This window comes from Azolla caroliniana, unplaced genomic scaffold (genome assembly GCF_043228905.1).
Source record: "Azolla caroliniana isolate FFs.n. ecotype wild unplaced genomic scaffold, voAzoCaro1.0.p SCAF_20, whole genome shotgun sequence".
NCBI classification, from domain to species: Eukaryota; Viridiplantae; Streptophyta; class Polypodiopsida; order Salviniales; family Salviniaceae; genus Azolla; species Azolla caroliniana.
In genome coordinates this window covers 10,757,290-10,784,064 of record NW_028230455.1, presented here as the reverse complement: position 1 = coordinate 10,784,064, position 26,775 = coordinate 10,757,290, and the positions used below count along the sequence as shown (strand labels likewise).

The 26,775-nt window shown below is 36.9% G+C and overlaps 2 protein-coding genes across 2 annotated transcripts; both read right to left on the bottom strand.

Annotated features, from left to right (window-relative positions):
- Positions 1-1,564: 1,564 nt before the first annotated feature.
- Positions 1,565-10,501, bottom strand: LOC147850989 (polyribonucleotide nucleotidyltransferase). The gene is made up of 17 exons (XM_087335826.1): positions 10,366-10,501; positions 10,128-10,230; positions 9,297-9,478; positions 8,742-8,897; positions 7,252-7,422; positions 6,759-6,884; positions 6,507-6,668; positions 6,307-6,426; positions 5,405-5,542; positions 4,889-5,051; positions 4,587-4,712; positions 3,868-3,998; positions 3,488-3,791; positions 3,272-3,354; positions 3,048-3,191; positions 2,379-2,969; positions 1,565-1,966 (listed from the first exon to the last, which is right to left on the bottom strand). The coding sequence occupies exons 1-17, from the start codon at positions 10,405-10,407 to the stop codon at positions 1,856-1,858; spliced, it is 2,853 nt and encodes a 950-aa protein (XP_087191952.1). The 5' UTR covers positions 10,408-10,501; the 3' UTR covers positions 1,565-1,855.
- An 11,577-nt stretch (positions 10,502-22,078) lies between these two features.
- On the bottom strand, positions 22,079-25,639 carry LOC147850988 (reticulon-like protein B21). The gene is made up of 10 exons (XM_087335549.1): positions 25,558-25,639; positions 25,401-25,436; positions 25,270-25,311; positions 24,689-24,791; positions 24,532-24,606; positions 24,300-24,435; positions 23,901-23,970; positions 23,363-23,428; positions 23,149-23,271; positions 22,079-22,614 (listed from the first exon to the last, which is right to left on the bottom strand). The coding sequence occupies exons 1-10, from the start codon at positions 25,637-25,639 to the stop codon at positions 22,487-22,489; spliced, it is 861 nt and encodes a 286-aa protein (XP_087191675.1). The 3' UTR covers positions 22,079-22,486.
- Positions 25,640-26,775: the final 1,136 nt, after the last annotated feature.

Genomic DNA, 26,775 nt, shown 5'->3' with positions numbered 1-26,775 from the left:
CACCCAAGCCTCTCGAAAAGAAGTGGGGGGTCAAAGGGTTTTGATGTGGGTGTGACCTGTGGTTCCAATGTAGAGAGTGCCCTAGCCATGGCTTCTAGGCCGTGTAGCTCACGTTCCCTTATTTTCATTATTGCTTCCACACCACGTCAAGTTGCTTTGAAACCCGGCACCCAAGGACTCTGGTGCTCATATGATCTTATCTTATCTCATGTGCATGTTTGTGTGCTCATTTTGTCCACATAAGGACAAGACAGACGAACAAACAGCTTTTTATCGCATCCAATAGGCATGCCGGCACCCTGAGAAATCAAACACAAAACTCTTGTTGTACAGCGTTGTTGCAAGAGAGCAAACTCAAATGGCCTCAAAGGTGGTTTTTAGAACGTCAACCCCATCATTGTCTTGTCGGTAGCCTAACAGAAGTCGCAATATTTTTTATGCTTGTTGGTGTGTGTAAAGTATAGATAGACATATGTATTGAAGGAAGCATAAAGCCTCTTAATCATTGCATAAAGCATATAGAGACAATTCAAGTTATCTTAATCATTACATAACGCCTCTTTGAAGTAACACACTAAACAAAGACTGTGGTATTAATATATGATTGCTTCCTTCAATGAGTTGTTCCACCGTAAGTCCTATTAGGGGTTCCTTGGCTACACTTGTAGTAACTGTACAAAAACGTTAGGACTATATTGACAAATCAATCAATCAAGTCTTAAAATAATTCACGAAATGATTCTCAATTTATTATGATGTTCTATAATATATGTCTTTTGATCATTAATAGAGCAAATGCAACGCTCATCAAATTTGAAATATTTTGATTGTCACAAAAATCAACATTGTAAATACAAGGTTTCATTATCATACTATCCATTTCATCATGTGATGCAAAGAGTTAACTAGAAGTATGGGAATATTGAAGAGCATTCACTATGCATTTTGTACGTGTAATACTTCCACAATGCCACATTCATTCTATAGTGCCAAAATGAGTATCATCAATTTTAAAAGAATAGTTGTTTAAAATGTTTAGAGATAGTGACAATGGTCATTTTAAAGAGAATGGAAAAACCAAAGCTTCATCAATATGTTCTATGAAAAAATATTTGGCCCAAATTTGTATAAATTCTTGTATAATCCTCATGTTTAAACCCTACTTCAATCCCTTCAATCTCATGTACTCATCCTTAAAAACATCGTGTCAAGCTTCTTGTTGAAGCTTTTATATCAATGATTAACAGCCTTTATCCTACACTTCTTATTTTGTTTCAGCATTCTATTGTCATCTGGCAAAAAGAAAGGTAAATTTAAATAAACATCTGGTGACTGACCTTGCCAAACATCAAAATGATACATTTGCAGAAAGTAATAGTGATGTTGAACATAATAGGGTGGGTCATCTGTAGAACACTTTCCTCGATTGTTAGGGATCATCTGCTATTCAATTATGTTCCATTACAAGAAACTTCCAACACACATTGCAAGTAATTCTGCAAGAAACTTTAAACTCTGAGAAATTTTGTAAAAAAATCATTACATTAGATTTCAGTGCAGTAACTTGTGAAAGGAACGGAATCAGTGATTACTTTTAAATTTTTGAAGTACAAGATGCCAAAAAACTTGTCCTCACATTGTACACAACTTGTCATCGAAAAGAATCATCACTAATATACAATTAGAGCATATTGCCATTGTTTCTTCCTTGATTTATATATAGACATTCTCTAACAAATGTCTGTCTCTACAAAATTGGTTCCCATAATAAAGGAGAAAAATGAGTATTAAACTTGTGGTAATAGGAAGGAATGCAAGGCTCAACTCTAGGAAATTAGACATTTGATAACCATGATCATCTTGACAAAGATTTGACAAACACAAAAACTGGTCGTCCTGTATGATCTATTTTGCTACATCTTACTAGCAATTCGTCGCCAATTTGTACACTTGAACGATGTGTTCCCTGCAAAATAAACAGAAAATCCAAGAGAAATCAATTCTTACACCATCGTCACACAAGAATCAAGTATTAGAACAGGGAAATGCATCAACAGGAATCAGAGAGTAGGCAAATTGGTTTTATGTATGACATTCAGGATGGGATATAACCTTGTCTACATGAAGGAATGCATGCTATGTGTTTACCTGTTGAAGCTCATGCAACAATGCAAGCTAGTAATGCCTTCAAAACAGACCTCACTAAGGATATGACATGCATGCATCAGGTATGATATTTTCGGTGCCATGGCATGGTTCATATGTAATCTTGCTGGGCTACCTACTTTTGAACTTAGTCACAACAGACAGCCAGATAGCAATAATAATAGTTATTTGTCTCATATGAGTGATAGGATATTATATACAGATAAGCTTACCTCATCAAAGAAAAGTTTACCAAGTTCTCCACTAGCCATCTTCAAAACCGCACCTAATGCTTTGACTTGATGTACACTAACCAGGTATTCACCACCTATATCTACAAGTATTTCTGTATTTTGTCCGGACATAACAGATGAATTTGATTGACTAACACCATTGTCATTTTCACTTATTGTTGATGCTACCCTAGACTCCCTTGTACTAGGCACTTTCAAATGTTCATCAAGATTCCGATTCTGGGTGCTATTCTCCTTCATCCCTCGTGGTTTCGCCCATGACCTTTGTGATGGAAATTGATACATGTGTACCTCCCTCTCAGCTGTTGGATTTTCATTTACAGAGGTGTTTGTCGTTTCTACCTTCATCATTTGAGGTGATGGCGAAACAGGTAAGGACGAAGGTGTAGATACTGAAGATGACGATGATGATGATGTTGCTGGTGATGCCAAAGGCAGTGAAGTTGTATCTGCAGCAGCACATGGTACTACTGCTTTTAATGAGAATTTCACGTTTCCCCTCAAATCTCGCCCTATACACATAACCTTAAGTTTTTGTCCCAGCGTAACAGCATCTGTTACATGAGCAACCTGCCCAAACAAATATTCATCATGATTGGAACTAAAATATCAGTGATGCAAGCACTACCATAATAGACTAACACACACCTTCTGATGGGAAAGCTCTGATATGTGAAGGAGTCCCTGGTGTCCACCATCTATTTCAATAAATGCACCAAAATCTTTGATCGAATTTACACATCCATCATATATTTGCCCCACTTCAATTTCCTTTCCAAGGGCAGTGTCAACCTTGCAGATGTTTAGCAGGATACACAAGTCAAACTTTGTCAACCTTTGAACCATTTATGCATTTACCCAATCATTGTTACCATATCTTTGGCCTGGTCATAGCTTGCTTTGTCCTTCGCTATCACAGTAACCCTCCCCTCTTCAGAAATACTTATTCGGACACCTACAAATAGAAGCAAGTAGACATCCTCATCAAGGTTACCACAAGCTCAAAGTATCCAAACTGTTGGAATATGAAACAGAGGCAAATATCAGTGCTGATTTCCTACTAATACAACTAAACCCTTGAATGTCACCTGTTACTCGTTCAATATTCTTCACATTGCTTCCTTGTGGCCCGATGAGGCGCCCAACATATTCTCGTTGGATTGAGAAGAAACCCTTCCGTGGAGCATTCTCTTTTTGTTCTGTATTTGGTTCACGAATTTCTTTCTCCATTTTTTCAAGGATGTGTGTGCGTGCTACAAGAGCTGGCTCCAAAGCTTCACATAAAATCTCCAACGGAATACCACAAGGTTTTATGTCTAACTGTATTGCAGTTATTCCTGACCTTGTTCCAGCAATCTTGAAGTCCATATCTCCTACATGGTCTTCAAGTCCCTGCGAGAATTACTGCTCAAGCATGACATGTAAAGATAACGTTAAGATTTTCCCTTTCCTCAAGTGTCATCATTACCAGAATATCAGTCAGAAGTTTGTAATCTTTAATATTTCCTGATGTTTCATCAACCTCAGTAACCAATCCAATGGAAACTCCAGCAACATGACCTCGTAATGGAACCCCAGCATCCATAAGTGCAAGACTTCCTAATATTTCACATTGCAAACCATTACAAATTCAAATAACAGTATAACAACCTGAGCAATTCGAGAACGGAATTGAAATTTTGTGAAACTGATCCCTACATGCACCTAGAAATATGAGCAATGACCACTCAAATGCAGAACTGAACTAATATTGAGAAATATGGAACCAGAACATGACCAGCATCATATTAATAAAGCTCTCATAAACTTTAATTTTAATCATATGCCTTAATTGCCCAAATATACCTGAATCTTTCATGATTTCCTTATTTTAAAGTAGCCATTATGTGCAGAGGACATCTGCAGTTCGAAATCTCTTTAATGCATCAAGAAAAACTTTTCTTAGTTCATGAAAATATATCTACAATAGACAACCAGATGGTAAAACCCATATTTACAATGTGGACTATATCCTCAAATAGTCCCAAAGAGTTTCAGCAAAAAATAACAACATAAAATAATATAACCTGTTTCAAACATGAGTGTGGAATGCCAAATAGAATATTTACAAATCCATAATTACTGAACTATTTCTTGATCAAATTCTTTCTTCAATACAAGTATCTCAGCAAATTGTTTACATTTTACCTCCACAAACTGTTGCCATTGAGGATGAACCATCTGAAGCCATCACTTCTGAGGTTGTACGAACACTATATGGAAACTCATCTTCAGGAGGCAAGAGGGCTAACAAAGCTTTCTCTGCAAGTGTGCCTGCCATGATGAAAAATAACAATGTATCAAACCTTTAACAAACTTAATGTGTGCATACATTTGGACAGTTCCCATTAGTTTAATGGTAGGAACATCATTCTTGTCATCTGCTTTGGCCTAGAAAGTACTTGCTATTATTTGCTTCTAAAGTTGGAAAGCTACTTGCACGCATTTACCATGGCCAACTTCACGACGATTGAGCCCAAAAACCCTGCCAACTTCATTGATACAATAAGGAGGAAACGTGTAATGCACCATAAACCGCTTCTTTGGAGGTCCAACCAATGAATCCAGCTTTTGTGCATCTTCTGGTGCGCCCAGTGTTACTGTGCAAAGCACCTGCAATGTGTAGGAGAATATAATTGCAACTGTAAATTCCTAACAATTGTACCAACAGATTGATTCCAGATATTGGTTCAAGTTTGATATATTTGTTTTCCTTCAGAAATAACCATCTCCAATCACCCAAAAGTTTTAACATTATGTCACCATTTCATATTCCATTGCCCCAAACTTGGAGTTCAATTGGGGACTAACAGCAGTTCCTAATGACAACGATATCAAGAGACGATGTGATGGCTCATATTTAAGAGTAAGTAAAGAGGTAAGTGTGACAAAGACATTTATCATCTTTCAAGAGAATTAGGGATTATACTACAGAAAAGTTGGAAATTTTGAAATCAGACAATAACCTGTGTATTTCCTCTTGAAAATAAAGATGAACCATGCAATGGAGCATAGAGATTGACTTCAGTTTGTAATTCGCGAACTTCATCCAATTTTCTGCCGTCCACTCTTTCTCCCTTTTCAAGTATATCCCTCCTTACCACCTGTGAAACAACAGATTGGAAGTTAAATTTACATCAGTTTATCCCATCACATTAGTCAAGATGAGCATCTGTATATGATAGGAGTAGTGCAGTCTTATTCAGTCTCAATGAGGTCTTGACCAATAGAAACAAGAAGTTAAATTCATGATTCTATCAGATCATGTTCTTTATTTCTCTCTGACTCTGCTATTGCGCTGATCTTTCCACTTTTTTTCTACTGCAGTTACAAATTGTAGTTCTTGGCATGGTAATAAAAACAAAATATATAGACAGCCACTAGGAACACCCAACCATGATATAGATCCATGTGCCTCTTAAAGCATCTACTCGTGGTAATATGCTTAGATTGTATTGGTGTTCCAAATTGTACAACAGAAGTCTCCCGTTGTCTGAGAGAGCTTCATGTGTTCTACTAGGTCATTTCAAAAATCAACACGATATCCACAGGTCCACAAGGTATTGCAACTCATCCGCCATTATATAAATGGATCATACAACTTCCTAAAAGATTGCACTTTATAGCAAATTCATACAATTAAGACTTTCTGCTCCCCAATGCTCTAATTCACTAATGATCTTAAAGGTACCATGAACATCACAGAGCTGTTTTAAACCGTTCTTATATGTTGAAGTAGCTTTCACCAACTACATAATGGTTACTCTCATCGCCTAAAATATGCGATTGTCGTTAAACATCAATGACAGGAGTCCAACATATCTATTTATTAAAACATGCAAAGATATAAAAAAGCAAGAAGTTTTACCTCTTTCCTAACTTGATCAAATGCAAACGGTAGAACTTTCAGACTCTTTTCATCCCCTTCCTCTTTCAGCATAGCTTCAACAGCATCTTGAATCTTGCTCAAGGCTTTACCGCGTTCAAACTGTGAACTTTAAATTAGTACCTATCCATAAAGATAGATATTTCAGTATTAAATGTACAGGCTTTCATTATAATGCCAACCTTTCCATAAGAAGAGTTTCCCATAACTGAATTTATTGCCACTTCTGCCTTTGACCTGATATTTGCAAGAACATCTTTGTCCAGTGTGATAGTAGCAACAGACCTCTTTTTATTTTCTACTTTTGAAGCCAGTTGAATTTGAGGTGGTATTAGTTTTATTGCCTGTTGCAGAAAATATAATATCAATAAAAATTTGCTTTCACCTTGTTCAGAAGCGTATGGAGAATTGATGCATGCAAGGGTTTGTCTTACCTCTGAATGTGCAAGCTTGAAAGCAACTTTCAAGTCATTATTGGATATTTCACGTGCCTGAGTCTCTATCATTATTGTTTTGTCCATTGTGCATGCATATATTAGATTAAGGTCACTCAGAGCCAGCTGAATACAAGTCAATAAGTTATAACTGTTATTGAATATGAGAATTCAAGATTAAAAATATTGATATTATGGCATCATCAATTACGAGAGACCTATGGTTCATGAACAAAACTTGATTTCTAGCTTGTAATTCAGAATATTTCTAACAAGTTGTAATTTGATTTTAAAACATAAAACATTTCCTAGAACGACTTTATTCTAGATAAGAGACTGATCCAGGTTCTGAACTACACAAGTTCTTGATACAACTCTGTAGTAACTTTGCAACTATCACACCTGGAATCTGTTTAAGTTTCCATTAGTTAATCACTGCAGTCAATATCCCCTTAAAATATAAACTTATATACACAATAGGTTTAGTGATTACTTCATCCATATCAGGATTAACAACCAACTTCCCATCCACACGCCCAATTCGCACCACACCAACTGGACCATTCCAAGGAATATCTGAGACCATCAAAGCAGCAGAGGCTGCATTTGCAGCCAAGATATCAGGGTCTTGTTCACCATCAGAGCAGAGAACATTGGCCATAACCTAAAACAAAGAAACATAGACTAAATATACAAACTCACGTTGGAAAGGATCATAAAAGGAAATTCACATTGAGCAAGCAACTCATGCAAAGATTAATGGCATGCTGGAACTACTTGTTAAATGTGATATCAAAATAGATGTACAGCCAGCAGAATACATTAATAAATTATATCATTTCTAGATTGAAAACAATCTAAAATAGGATAATATTAAAGAGATAATAATTATGGGGGCATCATGTTGAAGGAACAAGAACTCACCCTTACAAACATGAAGTACCACCTAGTGTGTGGACGATAGAACATCCCTTATACCTAATCATGCAGGCATGGGGAATATACATAACACTTTTTACACAATATAACAATCGCCACTCAACACTGAAGGCAAGAGAATATGGCAATAGACCCCACACCCACTAGTTATTACTACACCTCTCCAGGCAGAATATGTAGTGTATGCCTTGGGTGGCATTTGTTTATATAAGACCATGCATATAAGAGAAAGAGGGATCTGAAAGATGGCTCAATGGAGAATACATTGTAAATGTGATTTGTGAGAGGGAGGGAGATTTGTATGTAATGGGCAGGACTATGTAACATGAAATTGGTGAGCATTGTATTATTTGTAATCTAGGAGTCTCTTTTGCAACTAAGGCAATGAGGATTGGTGCTTTGTCAAATGATACTCTATCTTCAGTAAGTAAGAGATCTAAACATTCACGGAGGCCTCACTCTCTAGAGACCTCTATCATGTCCATGTAAAAGAGAGAGATTCATGTGAGCACATGGTGATCAGCCTCAGACACCACTTCAACTTAGGCATCGACCAGTTCCCACCTGTGACTGACAACCTGTTCTTGGTAGATTCAGCTGCCCCCAACACACTAACCTTTCGAGCTAACCATTGTATAGTATTCATTCAAGATATCACAAAAAACTTTCTATGGGTGAACCTATTGCTATCATGTTGTTCCACTCCTTAGGTTTGTCATTGTTAATCTAACAAGTAGATTAAGAATGAATGAGGATGAAAAAGCATAGCCATATAAAGGTTTTCCATTACCATGTTCAATCATTTTCCCTTCATGCAGGTGGTTCAATACAACATGTACACAACATTATTCCTTTCAAGTTACAACCAATTTTTACTGTGCAATAAATATTAGGTTCCATTAGTATTAAATTCCAGATGAAACGTGAAATATCTGATATCTGTCGATGATCCATTCATACTACAACATTAGTCACTAACAATGCACATATTCAGCATTTAATATAAAAGAATATTACATCATTTTAAGACATAACAGAGCAAACCTGGCTTTCATAATAGTATCCTTTGGGGAAAAGAGGGCGAATAGATCTGTCCATTACTCGACTAACTAGAAGCTCTCGCTCTTTAGGTGCCCCTTCTCTGCGCATAAAGTTGTTTGGAATTTTTCCTTGCGCATATTGTTTTTCCCTATATTCCACCTGTTCAACAGATAGCATAAGCTCACCTGGTACAGATTCTAGTTATTCACATTTTAACATCTAATCCATGTTAAAAAAAAGTCTGGCTCATTGGATGAGAAGGAAAGTGTCTATATTTTTGCATTTTGATTCAACTTCCCAAATAACTTGTTTAAACAGAAAGTCTGAATGATTCATGCCACAAGTAGTAACACTCAAGTGCCTCTCAACAAATTCTTGATCTTTCTTTCTTGACCAGGGTTGTATAATCAAAATAACAATAAATTGATAAATCCTTTGCATTTAAGAAATACACTCCTATATACTTTCAATATATATACTTAGAAGTGCAATGTGACATTATCTACTATAAGGTGCGGTTCATGAATCGCTTCAAAATGACATTCCAGAATAATCCACCTGAAGAGGCATGAAACCCTTGGCTTCTTCTAATTTAGAAGCTCCCACAACTGTTGCTAGCACTTTTGTGTCCTTGATGCCCACAACAACTGCACCAGCAGCAAAACGTGCTATTTTTCCAGTTTGGAAAGTGATAGTATGAGGTCCAAATTGTGCCTGTTCCTCAAAAACTTCTCCTTTGGCTGAAAATTTGTTCCAAAATGCATAAAATGTAAGAATTCAAATTCCAATTGTACACAAATCAATATATGAATTTGCAAACCAAACTAAACACTGTTCAAGGATCATGAGTCACAGCTTAAGAAAGAAGGTTTGTCCTATTATTTTGACACGCTAAGCAAATATCTCACACAATATCTTGATGATACACACTTGAAAATTTTAACAATTAGATTTTTACCGTAGAGTTAGACACAAACAAACACACAACGATCAGGAGAAGTGGACATATGCCTGTATGAGATTCAACTCACAAAATTGAGAGGATGGGTTTCATCCTTGGTCCATATTCTTTTTATACGGCAAAACCATTTTGTGCCCACACAATTGAGAGAGAGAGAGGTACATAAACTATTTTGGATGGACGAGGAAAAAGGTGAGGGATATTGTGCCGTTTTTCACTGACAAGTTTTTGCTAACTGTCCTGTAAATTTCTCATTCATTAAGGAATGAAGTAAAATGAAATTCTCACCAGAGATAAACGGCTGTAAATACATCCGTGTCTATGAAATACTCTCTTAAAGGGATAATAAATTCTTCGAAATAGATTTATATCCATGACTTCTTTCTTTAAGTCGTTGCTGAGGCTAAAAATTACAATGTGAACCTTACCTGGGAATAGCCTCCAAGATGAAGGCTCTTCTGCAATGATTTCTTGCAGCCTTAGTTTTGAGCTATGGAAACACTTCCTCGGAGCATGGAAATAATGGTTCATCTACAAAGAAGAAGAAGAATAAAATGCTGGAAGACAATGTGAAATAAGTGGAAGCAGAAGTCTGTACTTGGGAGTAAACAGGGAAAACTGAGTGAAGAAGAAGACGTAGATATAGACATAGATAGATAGAAATACCTTGCGCCGCTGAGAATGCATAAGTAGAGACCAAGATGCCATGGCTGGCTGGCTTCTTCTTCTTCTTCTTCTTCTTCTTCTGATGCTTCTTTCTTCCTGATTATTTCTTACGTCTTCCTCGTTTTAAGCCCTTCGTCCATCGTCCCTCCTCCTTGAAGCCATTACTCTTTCTTTCTGTCGCCTCCTTTTCAGAACTGTCTGTTCCGTCTGCGTCGGCATTATTAGGGTTTCAAATGCGGCGCAGAGAGAGGAGGAGGAGGAGGAGGAGGGTTTTACGCCATTTGCTTGCAGAGGAGCAGAGTTTTCTTTATTATTATTAGTGTCTTTTTGTTGGGGTTTTGAAATGGCTTTTCTCTGTTTCTCTCTCTCTCTCTCTCTTTTTTATGTTGTTTTGGTTGTTAATTAATAAGAGTTTATAAAAATGAGAAAACATACATACATTCTATTCTCTTGTCTTCGGAAGTCAAATATGACACACCATGAGTAACACATCGGCAACGGTTCGGTTCGGTTTGAGTGGGTCAAAACCGAACCGTTTAAAAAAAATTTAACCTGAACCGAACCAAACCACGGTTTTGTTTTCAACTTAGGTTTAAATTCAATTTTTAAATTTTTAAATTTTTAAATCTTTATTATTTTAATTTTCAAAATTTTAAAGATTTTCCTAAAAACCCAAGAATAAGACGTGCAAATGAAACGATTGTTTAAAAACAATTTTTAAAAATTTTTAAACCCGAACCATTTAAACTACGATTTCTAACTATTAAAACCGAACTGTTAAAAAAAAAACCTTTACCTGAACCGAACCGAACCGTTAAGCCTTGGTTTCGCAATTCGGTTCAGTTCAAACAAAACCATTGCCAACTTTTAACTATGAGACCAAAAATATTACATTTCACGTGATACGTGTGAAAGTGAGTAGCGACTCTCGATGTTCAAGAACTTTACCAATCAATGTTGCAATCAAGAGTGCACATTGTGGTTGTGAGAGAAATTCGTGCAAGGATTGAGCTCGACCGAAGATGTGTGGAAAGCATGGTTGAATATAATCAAAGGCAGAGCATTGTATCAAAGTATGATACTCAGACTCTCGCACTTGTTTAGGGCTAAGTGTGCATAGTCAACCACTCTCATCACTTGTGCCCCAACGCCCCGTCTCACATCGCAATGTATGTGAGTTAAGTCGCTTAGAAGCAATGTTTAGAATGGTAGATAACAGGATGGGCTCTAACATGTATTGTTGTGTATGGTTTCCATGTTCCACGAAGAATATGATTTTGTAGTTAGGTGCAACATGTGTAGTATAATGTTTGAAGCGTGAGCCTCCACATTTGTCCCATGTCATGATACATTGGCGTTACAAAAATGCCTCATTTATAGAGGAATCTAGTGATGCATCATGAAACAGTGTGTCTTGCATCCCATCTACCAAACCATTTTTCCATATCTTGCCTCCAACCGAAACACAAAATTTTGTTTTTATGTGTCTTTTGGATCTTTTTGCTTGCTTCCCATGCAATTATAAGAAGTCGATGTGAGTGACTTTTTTGAACCTTAAGCATGTATTCAACAACCATTTCCATGGCCATGATCTCAACGGGAAGCGATCCCGTCTCAAGTTGGTGGAGGGTGTAGGGTGTTTGTTTCTTAACTTGTAGAAACTTTATAGAAAATGTTTTTCGACATTTTTTAACTCTTTCCACGTAGATTTGGGGATTCTATCGCCCCATACTTTCACCCCATAGAGAAGCACTGGTGTCACCAAAGTGTGAAAAATATATTTCTTGAGGACCCAACACTTAATATCCCCAAGATTGCATGTGTTCTCAAATGCATAGTACGCTCGCTTACCCACCTCTAAGCGGCGTGTAGCACATTCATTCCATCTATGATTTAACAGAACTTTAAGGCCAAGATATTTGAAGCTTTCCACGCATTCAAGTGGCTCATTATTGTACATAATGCATGGTTTATCTCTTTTTTGACTCTTCATAAGCATAATCTTTGTTTTAGAGCTATTAACACTTAATTTCGTATGCATACCAAAAAATTCCAATGCGTTTATAAGCTTTTGCGCATCTCCTAAAGTATTTGCAAAAAACACTACATCATCTACATATAGCAAAAGCATAACGACAACATTCTCAATTGCAACTTCTTCAACACCTTCTTCCTTTACAAACTTGGCAACCATTTCTTCCAATCCATCAATGCATAGACCAAATAGAGTTAGTGAGAGTGGACATTCTTGTTTCACACCAATAGTGTTATTGTAAAAATTCGAAACACACACAATATATAACCTTCTCATATATTGGGGAGTTTGCAAGCATATATTCACTTGGCACCTCAAGTTCTTCCATTCGCCTCCAAAGATGCTCACGAGGTACCATATTAAAAGCTTTCTTAAAGTCTACAAAACAACAATATAAACCTTTACCTCTAAGGCTACTTTCCTCCATTAATACCTCTAAGGTGATGAATGGTGTTATGGTGTTTTCGAAAACCAACTTGTCCATAAGCTCTCTTACCATTTTTTTCAGCCCATACACTTATCTTTGATTCCATTTTACATCCAAATAGTTTTGCTATTAGCAAGCCAACCATGATGGTTTGATAGTTGTTTACATTATTTATATCTCCACCTTTATGTAAAGGTTTGATCCAATTTGTAGCCCAATCATGCGACATACCATGTTGCAATGCATCATTAAACATATAGTTTATCCATACATGTGTTCCTTTCTCATCTGTTTGGGCATTTCAGCCTTTATACATTGAAGATCGCTTGCCTTCGAGAGGCCAATTTCTTAAGTCCTATGCATATATCTTCAATTGTAAAGAAGGGAGACATATGTGAAAGAGAACCATAACACATTATCTTTTCGACAAGAGATAACTCATACAAATTCTTACAATGCATAGACAAGTCGTGAAGAATTTAAGTCACCATAACTCTTAACACATTTCCCCTTTAGATTTCCCTAAAATTTAGCACATGCATGCGCTTTCTCTTGCGTTTGGATAAATTGTTGAGTAACTTCCCATATTCTTCTCTTTCTTTGAATTAGCCATTTATACTCATGCAAATGCTTTTGGTAATTTTCTTTATCCTTAACTATATCCAAAACCATAAGGCACTTTCGAGCTTCACGACATTTTTTATCAAACCATTTTTAACTAAATTTCTTGGTGCATTTCCAATATGTGCGGTTGGTCGAAAAACATTTGTTTATACAAGAGAGAATGATTTCCTTAAAACCTTCCCATTTGCATTATAGTGTGGCACCATGTTGTATCTTTGTCATTTCTAACATGTGCTCAACCATCTTAGAATACACGGGCACTCACTTAAGGTTCATGCTCAAGTGCGGTTGTTTATTATCTTCAATGGCCTTCTCACAATCAAACCTATGCATACATTTCAGATCAATACATAAAGCCCTATGATCGGATTCTGGTGTCCATTCACCAAGTGAGAATTTATGTATATGATCAAAAATACCTTCGAAAAGTAGCACATAGTCAATCACACTATTGCCGTTATGTTTTCTACATGCAAAACCATTAGTGTTGGGCCATAAGGAAACACCATGTGCAATAAGCAATCTGGTACTATTGCACATTTGTAGGAATAACTTCCCAAATTGGTCTGGATCTTTTTCATCACTAGAAGAGCGGTTATACATTTGCATATCCTCTTGCACCCTTGAGATATGTGACATGAAAGATTCTTGTGAATCAAGTTGGAAACCTCTTGTACGAGCATTCATGTCACCAAAGAAAATAACTTCCCCTTTGGATTTGAAATAATCAATATCATCTTCTAGATTGACAAAAGGTTGATCTTTATCCAAACAAGCATAAAAGTTAGAATCTTGATGAGGAATGTAACATCCAACTACAAAAGTGGGAAAATCTTTCGGTGTTTCTATTTTGAGCTAGAAGTAGCATTTATGTTCATTGTTTTTTACGATTGACACATATTTCACTATTTCCTTCTTAATCAAACATGCCACCCCTCCTTGTCCCCTTCCTTTGTCTTGGATTTTTCTCCCATATCAAAGAATGTACATTATAGTTTCCTAACCCTTGAATCCTTTAAGTATCATGCTCCCATGTTTCAACAAGAAGTGTGATATCCGAGGTGAACTCCTCCTCTATGCCAAATCCCGCATTCCATGGGTATCCATTGCAATTCCAAAAGCATAGTCATAAAAGACGTGGGTTAGTCTCATAGGTCACGTGTCCCTATTTGCCTACATTTCCATATTTAGGCCCATCCTTAACCTTTATTTTCAATCTTTCTTCATATGCGTTACGACGGGCATTTTGTTGTCAAATAGTACGATCTTCACTCACAAAGCATTGTGTACCTTTGAGGTATACCCAACTATTTTTGAGTATGATCCGCCACTTCGTATCATCTGTCATTGTGCATACAATAGACCTTTCTTTGGAGCGAGTAACACCATGTTTCCCAACTCGGTGTGCCCCAAATACATTCACATCCGACATCCCATAATGCATGCTAAAAATTTCACCAATGGCCTTTCTGATGGATGCGGGTGTTTCCATACTCTCCTCTTTAATCCCACGAATGATAGTGTTATTTGATCGTCGTTCACGTTCTTTCAATTCTCGAACATCTATGCTTTCTATATTCTTCTCTTGATGCATCACATGTGTTATGTACACATAACGTTGGTGAGGGTAGGTCACTAATATTTACATTAGTGAAGGGTATGTTCACTATTATTAAAAAGGGGACTAATGATTGGATAGAATGAATGATATGTGCATGCACTATCATGATTTAGACAACCAATGAATAGAGAGCCTTTTAGAAAGGCACATCTATTCAAGGGGCCTAGGAAAAGGTATAAATATGAGGCTTAGCTACCCTCATAGGGATAATCACGTCGGAAGGCTGCTGTCGTAGACACCGGTGGTGCGGGCTAGGCTTTCGTCTCGACGATCGTGTTTATCTCTTCCAAGGTATTAGTCATCCTAATATCCGGCGGTATGGGACGTCAGTGGTAGGTTGGCTATGTCTAGATCATAGCTCGGGGGTGGTCGGGTGGAACGGGTTCTTCTATCCAATCTATTTTCTTCCTTTTTACTTGATTTGGTCTATTGATTAGTAATAGACTCTTAACAACATGCATATTAGATGATTTTGATACCACATCCCCACCACATACATTAGCTTGTGACTTCGTTGTACATACATTTTGGGCTTGAAATGCAAATGAACACGAGAAGGTAAACAAAAAACAGAGACAAGGATGCTCCGAACATTGAGAGAGATAACAAAACTTAATGATTAATTGGAAAATAGAATGAGGTTACAACCAGACTCGACCGATGACAAAGCTTCGAGCTCTACACACGCACACACACGGTTACAGATGAGCCTCTGGTCGGGAGCACACGGCCTTCCTTCGCGAGTAAAGGCCTCACCAACTCGTGACGGATAAACAACATAGGAAATCGACAGAGCTTCGAATCACAAACCGGCAACACTTCGACCTCCAAAATGATCAAAACCTTTTTCTCTCTCTATCCTCTCCCTTTATAGCTCAAGGAGAGGCCGTTACATCAGTCATCAAGTTAGCCGTTTTCGTCAGAGATCTCCCTCAATTTTCTCTCTTCCCACACTTTATTCCTCTCTTATTGTGGGACATTTAAGTACCCATCTAAATCACATACACTAGCACTTCAATACTTCGGTATTTACATTTGTTCGCTATATACACATAAGCCTCGTTCGTGTGCATCCTCGCACCCCCTCGTTCACACGCATTCGACTCCCTTTTTTCCTACAGTCGCAATCCTTCATGACAATGGACAAGCAGTTTTCCAGGTATTTGATTTGTGGATTAAGATTTCTAAACTTTTTTTTTTTTTTTTCCAAAAAAAGATACTACATTAGTATTAGAAAACCGCCATAAGGCTAAACATACAAGCTATACCGATCCCCTATATTTTTCTAAAGTCTAACCATTGGCTTGAATAAACACTTTGGTGTTGAGTAGAACCACTCCACCTTACCAAAATACCGTCCATAAAATATACCTATGTCCCAAATGGCATGAAACTCCACCCGCCTAAGCTCCGCTTGATGCGTATTACCTTTTATACCATCCAAAATCCCTCTAAGATTATGTACAATCTCTATCCAAATTCCGGAGATTATTTGAGCAGGTCTTTCAGTCATATTTTGAAATACCTTCAAACATCGAGCCTTCCAAATATACCAAATTGTAATACTGCTTACCAATTGCCATATTTGAGGTTTATCAGTTTGTATTTGTGGATTCAGAGGGATCAAAATTTTTTCCATCATACCATGCCTCACCATAATAGCATCCGCAACCTCCTCATGTTCATATTCCATCGGTTTATCATGTACCGCTGCCCATAATACTGCACCCCATGTGTACACTGCTCTAGGATATATTGGAATTAACAATTTTATAATTTGTTTCCATATATCCATAGCAAAACCACAACTCCACAAACAATGTTTAGCAGTCTCTATTACACCTGTACAAAAAGGACACATCTTGTCTACATTTCCTTTTCGCCACCCATTAACTGGTATAGCATTATGAACCAACAACCATCGAAAACCAACAATTTTCCTACTCATCTTTATACCCCATAACCATTTCCAAAATTGTTTAAGATGTTGTGGAGAAAGGTCATTTCGTCTCCAAACAATATTTGCAGTTGGTTCTTTCCATGATCTAGCAGCTAATACTTTCCTACCAATCCTCACAGAATACTGAAAAAACGGCACATATTTGATGTTATCTTGCATCCTCACCTTCCAATACAGTTCTCCAGGATCCCAAGTTAGTGTAGATATTGATCTCCTTTCCAAAATCCAAATCCTCCACAAACAATTCACCTTTTGAGGATCCGGGTCTAATACCCAATTTGATCCATCATTTGCAATCACCCTCACTTCTTTATGTAAACAAAAACTAAACAAATCATGTTCCATAGATGTACAGATTAACCTACCATCATCCTGTACATCAAAAGTCATGCATTCTTGTTCCCCAATATAGGCTTTCACTCCAATTAAAACATCCAATGGAGTAAATAAACCCATCCACTTGTGTGTAGTATATCCAATTTGCATTTGAACATTAACAAGGGCATTCTGGATCGCAGAATACATTATCTTCCCACCCCTTATATTACTAATTAATAGCATTTGTTGATCTATAGATTTAGACAAAAAAGTTATCCATGCACCTATAGACTGTGCTGGCCCACGATCTAATTCTGCCCATGCACATTTAGTACGCTTTCCCAACATTTGTCCTCTTAGGTCAGTCAACCATGAATTCCAAATCAGCGGTTGCCTACAGAATTCAGATTCTGTTTTTGGCAATGTCTTAACTAAATCACGAGAAATATCTTTCCATGCTTTAAGAACACATCGAGCAAATCTATCTTCCCAACTTGTAGCAATAGCCAATTTATTATGTTCCATAAAAGCCCATCTAGCACTAGGCGTCCAATCTCCACCCGTCTTGGGACAAAACCTTTGCAATTCATAAAACAACAATTGTTTCCAAGGTTCCGATCCTGGCAATAATCCTCGAATCACCAATTTTGCCATTAAAGCTTTCGATTGTTGTAATGGATCCACAATCCCTAATCCTCCTTGATCCAATGGCTTAACAATTGTGGACCAAGAGACTTTTGCCCTAGCATGGCTTCCATCATTACCAGACCACAAATAATTTCGAATCAATCTTTGCAATTGTCCCATACATGATCTCGAAAAACTCCAACATGACATAATATACCAGAGACTAGACAACAAAACATGATTAACGACTATCACTCTACCCGCAAATGATAGTTTAGCTTTACTCCAAAACATAAGTTTTTTCCTAATTTTCAATAACAAAGAAGCAACCTGAATTTCTGAAGAAATATTCAACCCTACTTGACATCCCAAATATCTAACTGAATTGCCCTCGGGAACCCATCTGAAATCTGGATGAGGACTCCATTGTGGAGTTGTGGAATCGGACGACACCCAAAAACCCACTGATTTATTCCAATTAATTGCTGCACCTGCAGCTATACAAAATGTTTGCATTGCTGTGTACATGTTCTGCAGATTATTATTGTGACAATCCAGATACAAACTTGTGTCATCAGCAAATTCTACATCAACCACATTTGTCCCATCAATGGGCATTGCTATTCCTTTTAATCCAACATCTTCAGCAGTCAAAAACAAACTCATTGCTTCAGCAAAAAACAGAAATAAATATGGTGCAAGTGGACAACCTTGTCTTACACTTCGGGAAATTTGAAACTCATCACCTTTAACCCCTCCAGCCAAAACAGAACTGCATGCTGAATTATACAAAGAAGACACTCCTATCACCCATTTCTCCGGAAAACCCAATCTTACAAGAGTACCCTGAAGGAATTCCCAATCAACACGATCATATTAAGATTTCTAAACTTGTAGCCTTTAAGTGTGGCTTGATTCAAATTGCGTTTCTTCTTTAAAATAAGTACCAACTTGCACGCCGAAGGCTCGATCTCGCCGTTGGCGTGACGGAGTTGGATATTCAGAAGATGTGCAAGGAGGGAGAAAATGGCATCCACATGAACCATGACATTATTCACCATGTGGATGGAGTACTCGTTGGGCCGAGTGGTGTCAGAATGGTTCACAATAGTCGGGTACACAAGTAAACTTCTAAGGTGTAGGACATCCTCATATGTGTGTTCGAGCGTGACTTCTTCATTCTGATTGTGGTATAAAGCCATTGGGTGTTGTGGACAAAGTTGCAGCACAAAGTTTCTAGGGTCACCAACGGAGTAGTCTTCTATGATCTAATGAAAACGAGGCGATTAGCACCGTAAAGAGTCTTGCAGATATCGCGATAAACACAATATGTAGTGCAACGGACAACCATTGCATCGTGTTGGAGGGTCGACATCATGTACTGCACATACCAACTCAACCAAGTGGTTAGGATTGTGGCTTTTACGTGATGAAGACCATACAAAAGCTAATAGAGGAGTTTATTCTTGACTCGACATCTCCAGTTTTTGTAAGTATGATTGGATTTGGATGTTGGATGTGGATTTTATAGATCTTAGCTCTTATAGGTATTTGGTTCTATGGCACAAAGAGGTGGTTTAGACACAAAAATGTGGATCGCCTTCAGATCAATATTGTAGGGTGGGCACAAAGGGTTTTTGGGATTTTTGTGTTCGTGATGAAGATAGATTTTGTAAATTTTGTTTCTTGGATACAATATTGCCTTATATTGTATATTGTAACATTTTGAATATAGTGATCTCGCCATACATTATATATCGAATTGCCTTATTAATAGAATATGTACTCTTTTTTATCTTGCATGTTTTGGGATTTCGGTGTTCGTGATCATCCACGATTTTGGCAAATTTGCATTTTCGATGCAATATTGCCTTATATTGTATATGGCGATCCCGCCATACATCGTATATCAATTGCCTTATTAATGGAATATCTACCCATTTTTATCTTGCGGATCATATTTTGTGAAACTTGGAATAATCTCTCAATCTTCAATTGATGGAATACAATTTTTGGAAAATCATATTCAATGTTAGAAAATGTTAGAAATAGTTCGTGTGTATGCTAACTCGGAAAGGCGAAATTTGTGTGTATGCTCGTAACATAGTTTTTTCTTAATGGAATATTGCATTATACTCCATTTCTATCAAATTCGGTGTATTTTCAGGCGTACAATGCAGTCACCCAACTGATTAATGAGCTTGTGTAAGTTAAAAATCAGCTCGCCCAACTTATTAATGATGTCACTCAACTCATATTTTTAGGTCACCCAACTTAGTGATGATGTCGCCCAACTCAAATGTTTAACTTAATAATCAAGTCACCCAACTTATTATTGAGCATGCGTAAGTTAAACTCAAATGTTTAACTTAATAATCAAATCGCTCAACTTAATCACAAGGTTGCCCAACTTTAAAATGAGGTCACCCAACCACCAACCGCCAACCGCCAACTACTTGTAATGTTTGTTTTGTCAACATCAAAATTAATAATCCTATATTAACATGTGACTCTAGCTTGGAATTAATCATTGTAATCATAGAGTTTTGATATACAATCACTCACTCTCGTTTTGATCACAGACTAATCACATTGTGAACACAAGATATTGACATTTTATACTCCAATCAACCACATCTTTTTCAGAAAATAAACATAGCCTACTATCAAGTTTCAATGTTCTACTCATAGGAGGAATTCCCATGACTCTGATTTTATGACTTCATTGTCTGATGAAGTCGCCCAACTCAAATGTTTAACTTAATAATCAAATCGCTCAACTTAATCACAAGGTTGCCCAACTTTAAAATGAGGTCACCCAACCACCAACCGCCAACCGCCAACTACTTGTAATGTTTGTTTTGTCAACATCAAAATTAATAATCCTATATTAACATGTGACTAGCTTGGAATTAATCACTGTAATCATAGAGTTTTGATATACAATCACTCACTCTCGTTTTGATCACAGACTAATCACATTGTGAACACAAGATATTGACATTTTATACTCCAATCAACCACATCTTTTTCAGAAAATAAACATAGCCTACTATCAAGTTTCAATGTTCTACTCATAGGAGGAATTCCCATGACTCTGATTTTATGACTTCATTGTCTGATGATGACCATGATTATGCATCATCATACTCCGCAACATTCGACAAAGATTTGGTGGTGTCTGCAATTGATGAAGAGTAGGAGGAGGTTGATCCCTTCAAGTATTGTTTGGCCTTTGCCATGCTATAATGTAAGGGCACTCCAGATTCCATGGCCTTTTGCCATTTATCAATGCCTTATTCAAAAGATGGCCTTATTCATTGGGACTTGTGTTAACCTTTATCAATGTTGAAGACAAGGCTATATTAACAATAGTCACAATACTTGAAATACACCATTACAGCAAGGATATATTAAACCCTAAACAAGGTATTGTAGACTCATCTAAGAATCAAGTGATTTTTAATGCCATCCCATCAAAGACAAAAGCTTTGATGCTGGTAATTGTAACACACTTTTGGAAGGTAGAGTCACTTCATCACCCTAAACCTTACACACAAACAAAATGTCAATGATATGGAGACAGCCTTTGGACTTGGAGCACATATGTTTGAAATGTTGAACAATCTCTAAAGAATACATACACAACAATTAATGTCAAATTTACCATGTCACAATATGTATTATTGGTGCAAGCTCATGAATTGTACAAAATCACCTCCTACCAATTTAACAGCTGACAGGAGTTAGTTTTGACAAGCCCAAATAGTCACCCATTTCTTAGTGTAACAACTCACAACCACAAATCAAACAGCTCATACCAAACATGAATATTGAAATTAGGTATTAAAAAGAAGCTCAATAAACCAGATACATCAGAATCCTTCTAAAACCACAGGACACTACAATTTTCTTTACAATAATTGTATGTGCAGCTTATATATGTATATATAGCAAATATGTCAGTAATTGAGTTTAGGCAAATATGTAGAGACTTGCACTATGAATCAATGGTTCTTAGGTTCCTAATGGACAAGATAACGATCCTAACACTAACCATTGATGGACATGAAGTCACTGCAGACTTCATACTAAGTTAAAGATAGCCAAAAACGCCAAATTTTAGGTCATTGGCTTTATCCACCAGTATAAACACAAAAGAGCCCAAAAAAATTAACGTAGGTTTGCAAATGTGCCTGAGAAAGAATTGAAGATGGCAACTCATACCATTTCTACATATTTAGCTTCAAGAACGATGTCAAAGGAGGCCTCCAATGTCTCATGACTAATTAAAATGTGATTTTCCACAAATCCATCCACATTTAATAAAGTAACAATAGGGAACAAGGCCAAAAGAAGATTTCCCATTGAAGGTGTTCCTTTCCTGCGGGACAAAACTTGTACCAAAAGGCCAAGAAAGCAAAGGTCTTTTCATCCTCCCTCCAAAGATAAATATGTACCAATCTTGAGGTTGTGTATATATACATCTTATTTGAGATTAAGACAGCATCAAATAGCTGTGGAAGTCATCTGGTTTCCAAACTTACCAAAGTTGAGAATGTTGGAGCTCCGTTGTAGAAGACCACTTTCTCTAACAACATTCCAATAAGCCTTTATTGCTACAATCGTTAAGAAGACTGCACAAAACAAGAAAACACATTACCAATCATATTACCTTCCAGATAATGGTACATATATTCTACTGGCTTTAATAGTCTTGTCTCGTTTACAAATCTACTAAGCCAATATCTGGTTTTCCATGGTTAATTATAATAGACTTGTCGATTTGAAAAGCTATCAACGTAATGCCTAGTTTTTCACATTCTAAATTATGAAAATGTATTAGAAACATCATCTCATGTAGAAATCTGTATAAATGAATGACTATTTTCATGTTTTAATAAACATGGCAGCTACTAAATTTCTAAAAACGAGTATAAAAGAATCAATGAGCATTATCCAATCAAAATTATAGCACTGGTAATAAGCCTTAATAGCTATCACCAGCAAAGAAGGCTGCACAAAAATATGAAACATATTAACATTCCTAAATGGTATGTGAGAGTTAAACAAGTCATCCGTTTTTGGTATATAAGACTTTAGAGTTTACATTCCTCATAAAAAAAAACCCGTAGTAATGCTGTAAAATCTTAGAGGGGCACGGCTCCTACCACCACAAATACGAGTTGGCACAGATGACAAACTCCATGCGACAATTAGCATGAGTGCCAACACTACTTTCTTACGACCACAAGCACTCCACTTAGTCCTTGCCCAAGCTAACAGAAGACTGTCTGTTGCATATGCACATAAGAACATGTTAGATGTTTGCCTAAAAAGAATAGCCATATCAACATGCTACAAAATATAAAGGCAATGCCTTACTTTGCCTCTCAATGTGTTCATTGTAGCTTGAATAGCATTTTGGGAGTGTGAAAACTGCAAAGTATGCTGATCATGGAGACAACACACGCTTAGCTAGTTAGGTTCAAAATTGTTGAAGTAAATGCCAATCGTTAGAATATAGGCAGACTGTCTATAATAATGACTGAAATGCTAAAGCCAATTATGTATTATGCATGTGTATTAGTATCTTACAATAGTTAAGCAAGATTAAACAATAAATATAGTATTGGGGTATAGAATACTTGTTATTACGGCAAGATTCTTCTCATATAGGTTGAAGAAGCTAGACCAACTAACTGATAGTTGTGATCCACAATAGACCTCAGGTTACAAAGATAGGTGCATGTGAGCTCTCATAAGTAATGGTTCTCTTATCTTAATTATAGCTAGACATAATGAAGCTAAAACACATGGAGAAGTTAATTTAACATAAGTTTACAAATCTCAATTCAATCTGGCTCAATTTCCTTCAGTAATATTAATCATCAACAAAAAAGAAGAGAAGAGAACCTCTTACCAATTCTTGTAAGAGTCCATACATTCAGCCTAGATCCAAATTGAGCAAGTAACCAAAGAGCTGCAGCGACCTGGATAAAGATTAAAAGTGAGTGTTGCTAATTGAACCTAAAGATACTAATGTGAAACCTTAAGGCAATTGAAGAAAAATAATGATGGCACTATGTAAACCTAGTACATGATCAAATATCAAGTGTTTTCTAAGGTAAATCAATAACTAAGAACTAGAAATTATGTTACCAATGAGCTCAAGAGAGTGTTAATATCATTAGATTGTGATTTTATTATATAGGGTTCAGGAGCATGTAGATATGATAGATAAAACACATAATGACAAGGTCGTGTGAATAACTCCAGCTTTTTCTTAGAAAAGGATGCATATCCAGGAAGAAAGAAGAACCTTCAGTGTCACTGTTGGTTCTCCTGAGAAGATCTCTCCCATCTTCAATAAAATTGAATTGAGAGGAGGCAACAATAGTCTTATCAGCTTTAATGCATCAGCTTCAGTAAGCATATAGGGGGAAAGTGGAGTTCCACTGTTGAAAACAGAAACAGAAACAATTTTGATGACTCAAAATGGCATATTCATGACACAGAAAATGAAGTGAGACTTCTTGGTTCAGAGAATCTACCCTCTCAGAAAAACAGACTTGATGTATGTAGCAGCCAAGTATGCCAAAGATGCATATGCAATCATTGATACTACACTGCAAGAAGGAGAGAGAAAGTTATTATAGCATGTTATTTACAGAAAAATTGATTTTTAGATGTTTTTCCCTCGGATCTCACCTGAATTCACTAGTTTGCAGGCGAGAAGCAGACATAATGATAAAAAGGCCAAATCCAAATAAGAAAGCTGAGCGAGGAACATGTCTCCACATGACAATGTCACCTACAACAACACAAAGGATAAGATATTGCAAGCTGAAGCACAACATGCTTTCTCAAACAGCAACATGAGAACAAGGTAATACATGCTAATAAAGCACAATGTGATGTCTCCTACAACATGAAGACCTAGAGGTTATGCACCCAAAGCAGAATGTAGAACCATGGCCTTTATTTATGAGAGGCTTTAGATCCCTCTACTGATCATTACTGATTACAGACTTCATTGCTAAATGCTACGTAATGATTAAGGGTTGAACAAAGTCTAGATCCATGGTTTGGAGCTCTAAGGTCATGGTTCAAGCCTAGTTTTTATTGTGAAAACGCCACATATTTTTAGTTCATAAACAGGGAAATGCATATTTCTTACTCCATGCATGAACGAGAAGGGCAGTGTTCATTATATTTAGTGTTTTATATTCCTACTTCAGAAAGAAGATAATGGAGGGTTTTATCAACATGTAACAGAGATGTATATGTACCCATAAATCTCAGCCATTCTGAACTGTCTCTTGTTCTTGCGTCTGCATGTAAGAGTACTAGAACATGTCAAGATCAACATAAGCTTTCAAAAAATAAGAATAAACTGAATATACAAGAAACCAAATCATACCTATACTGGCTCTTCTGAATGTTGAGGGAGAAGCCTCTGAAAGCATGATTAATACCAACGCACACCAGAAGTAAAAGATCAAAATAAAGCTCTGCTACATAATTTCGTGAAAGCAGCAAATCACACTACAAAGTGTCCAAATGAAGCACAATTATACCTGTACTTGCTGTTTTGACTGCCGAAAAAGAGATATCTGGTATATGAGAAATAGCAACAAACAGAATATATTCACATGTCATGGATATTCTTCCAAACATCATCATATTGAGCGTTACAAATAAAGTCAAATCATATATATACGGTGAGCAAGCACTAGGAAACAAAACAACGTGTCTAATGTTGTGTAGAAATAAAGATAAATCATTCCTATATTGTGTGGAAATGAAGATGAAGAAAACACATCATTACTCCACAGCAAAGAAGCCATAATGCATACCAATATTTGGTCTTCTAGATGGTGAAGGAGATTCATCTACATAGCTTTCTAATCCTCTGGAGGAGGATGGATGTCTGTGTTGATGAGAACGATGAAGGTTCCCATGATGACTCCGAGGAAAATTATTCTCTTCTGCATACACTAATTCAGAAGCATTTTGTTTATTTGTGCATGATGATGTATGAACCGTTCTGTTCCCTCTTTTCCTTTCCATCACCACCCTCATGTCTGTTTCTCTTACCTCTGCAGGGCTCTCAGATCTTGCCTTTCTCATGGAGCTTCTACTTGACTTCTTCTGAATCGTAGTTGTGTCTTCTATAGTAATATTATCTAAGGCCTTTTGTGATCTTTTTGAAGTTTTACAACTGTCTTGCAATTTTATTGTCTCTGCTGGAGCAGGTATATCATTTGACACGAGCAAGGATTCTTCTTGATCCATGGTGTTCTTACTCTTCCTAGATCTAAATGGACTCTTATAGCGTTGAGAATTTTTTACACCTTGAGGAAGTTCTGATGAGTTGGGAGGCAAAGCAGGAGCTTCTTGATTGGCTTCAGATTTCCTGGTTGCTGGTTTAAGAGCAAACATAGAGAAAACTTTCTGTGAGGGTTGAGAATTTGTCATTTCTTCATCCATATGTGATAATATCTCTACTGTTGCAGAAGCAGCAGGTATAGTATTTGACACGGGCAAAGCCTCTCCTTGGGAAATGGTGGCTCCAGAGAGCTTAGCATTTCTTGATCTGAAAGGGCTCTTATGACGTATGGCATTTATTTCAGCTTGGGGAGGTTCTGATGAGTGAATAGATGAAACAGAAACTTCCAAAGCTTCAGATTTCTTGTTTCCTTGTCTGAGTGTAAACATAGAAAACGTTTTATGCGGCAATTGAGAATCTGTTTTGCCTGCATCTGATGTAGTAGAGGAATTAGGCAAAGTATTTG

Coding starts and splice junctions, on each gene's coding strand:
- LOC147850989 (XM_087335826.1), bottom strand. CDS start 10,407: ATGGCATCTTGGTCTCTACTTATGCATTCTCAGCGGCGCAAG. Junction 10,231..10,365: donor TGCATTCTCAGCGGCGCAAG/GTATTTCTATCT, acceptor TCTTCTTTGTAG/ATGAACCATTATTTCCATGC. Junction 3,192..3,271: donor ATGACCAGGCCAAAGATATG/GTAACAATGATT, acceptor AACATCTGCAAG/GTTGACACTGCCCTTGGAAA.
- LOC147850988 (XM_087335549.1), bottom strand. CDS start 25,639: ATGACATGTGAATATATTCTGTTTGTTGCTATTTCTCATATACCAGAT. Junction 25,437..25,557: donor AGTCAAAACAGCAAGTACAG/GTATAATTGTGC, acceptor TCATGCTTTCAG/AGGCTTCTCCCTCAACATTC. Junction 22,615..23,148: donor GCCAACTCGTATTTGTGGTG/GTAGGAGCCGTG, acceptor TGTTTTGTGCAG/TCTTCTTAACGATTGTAGCA.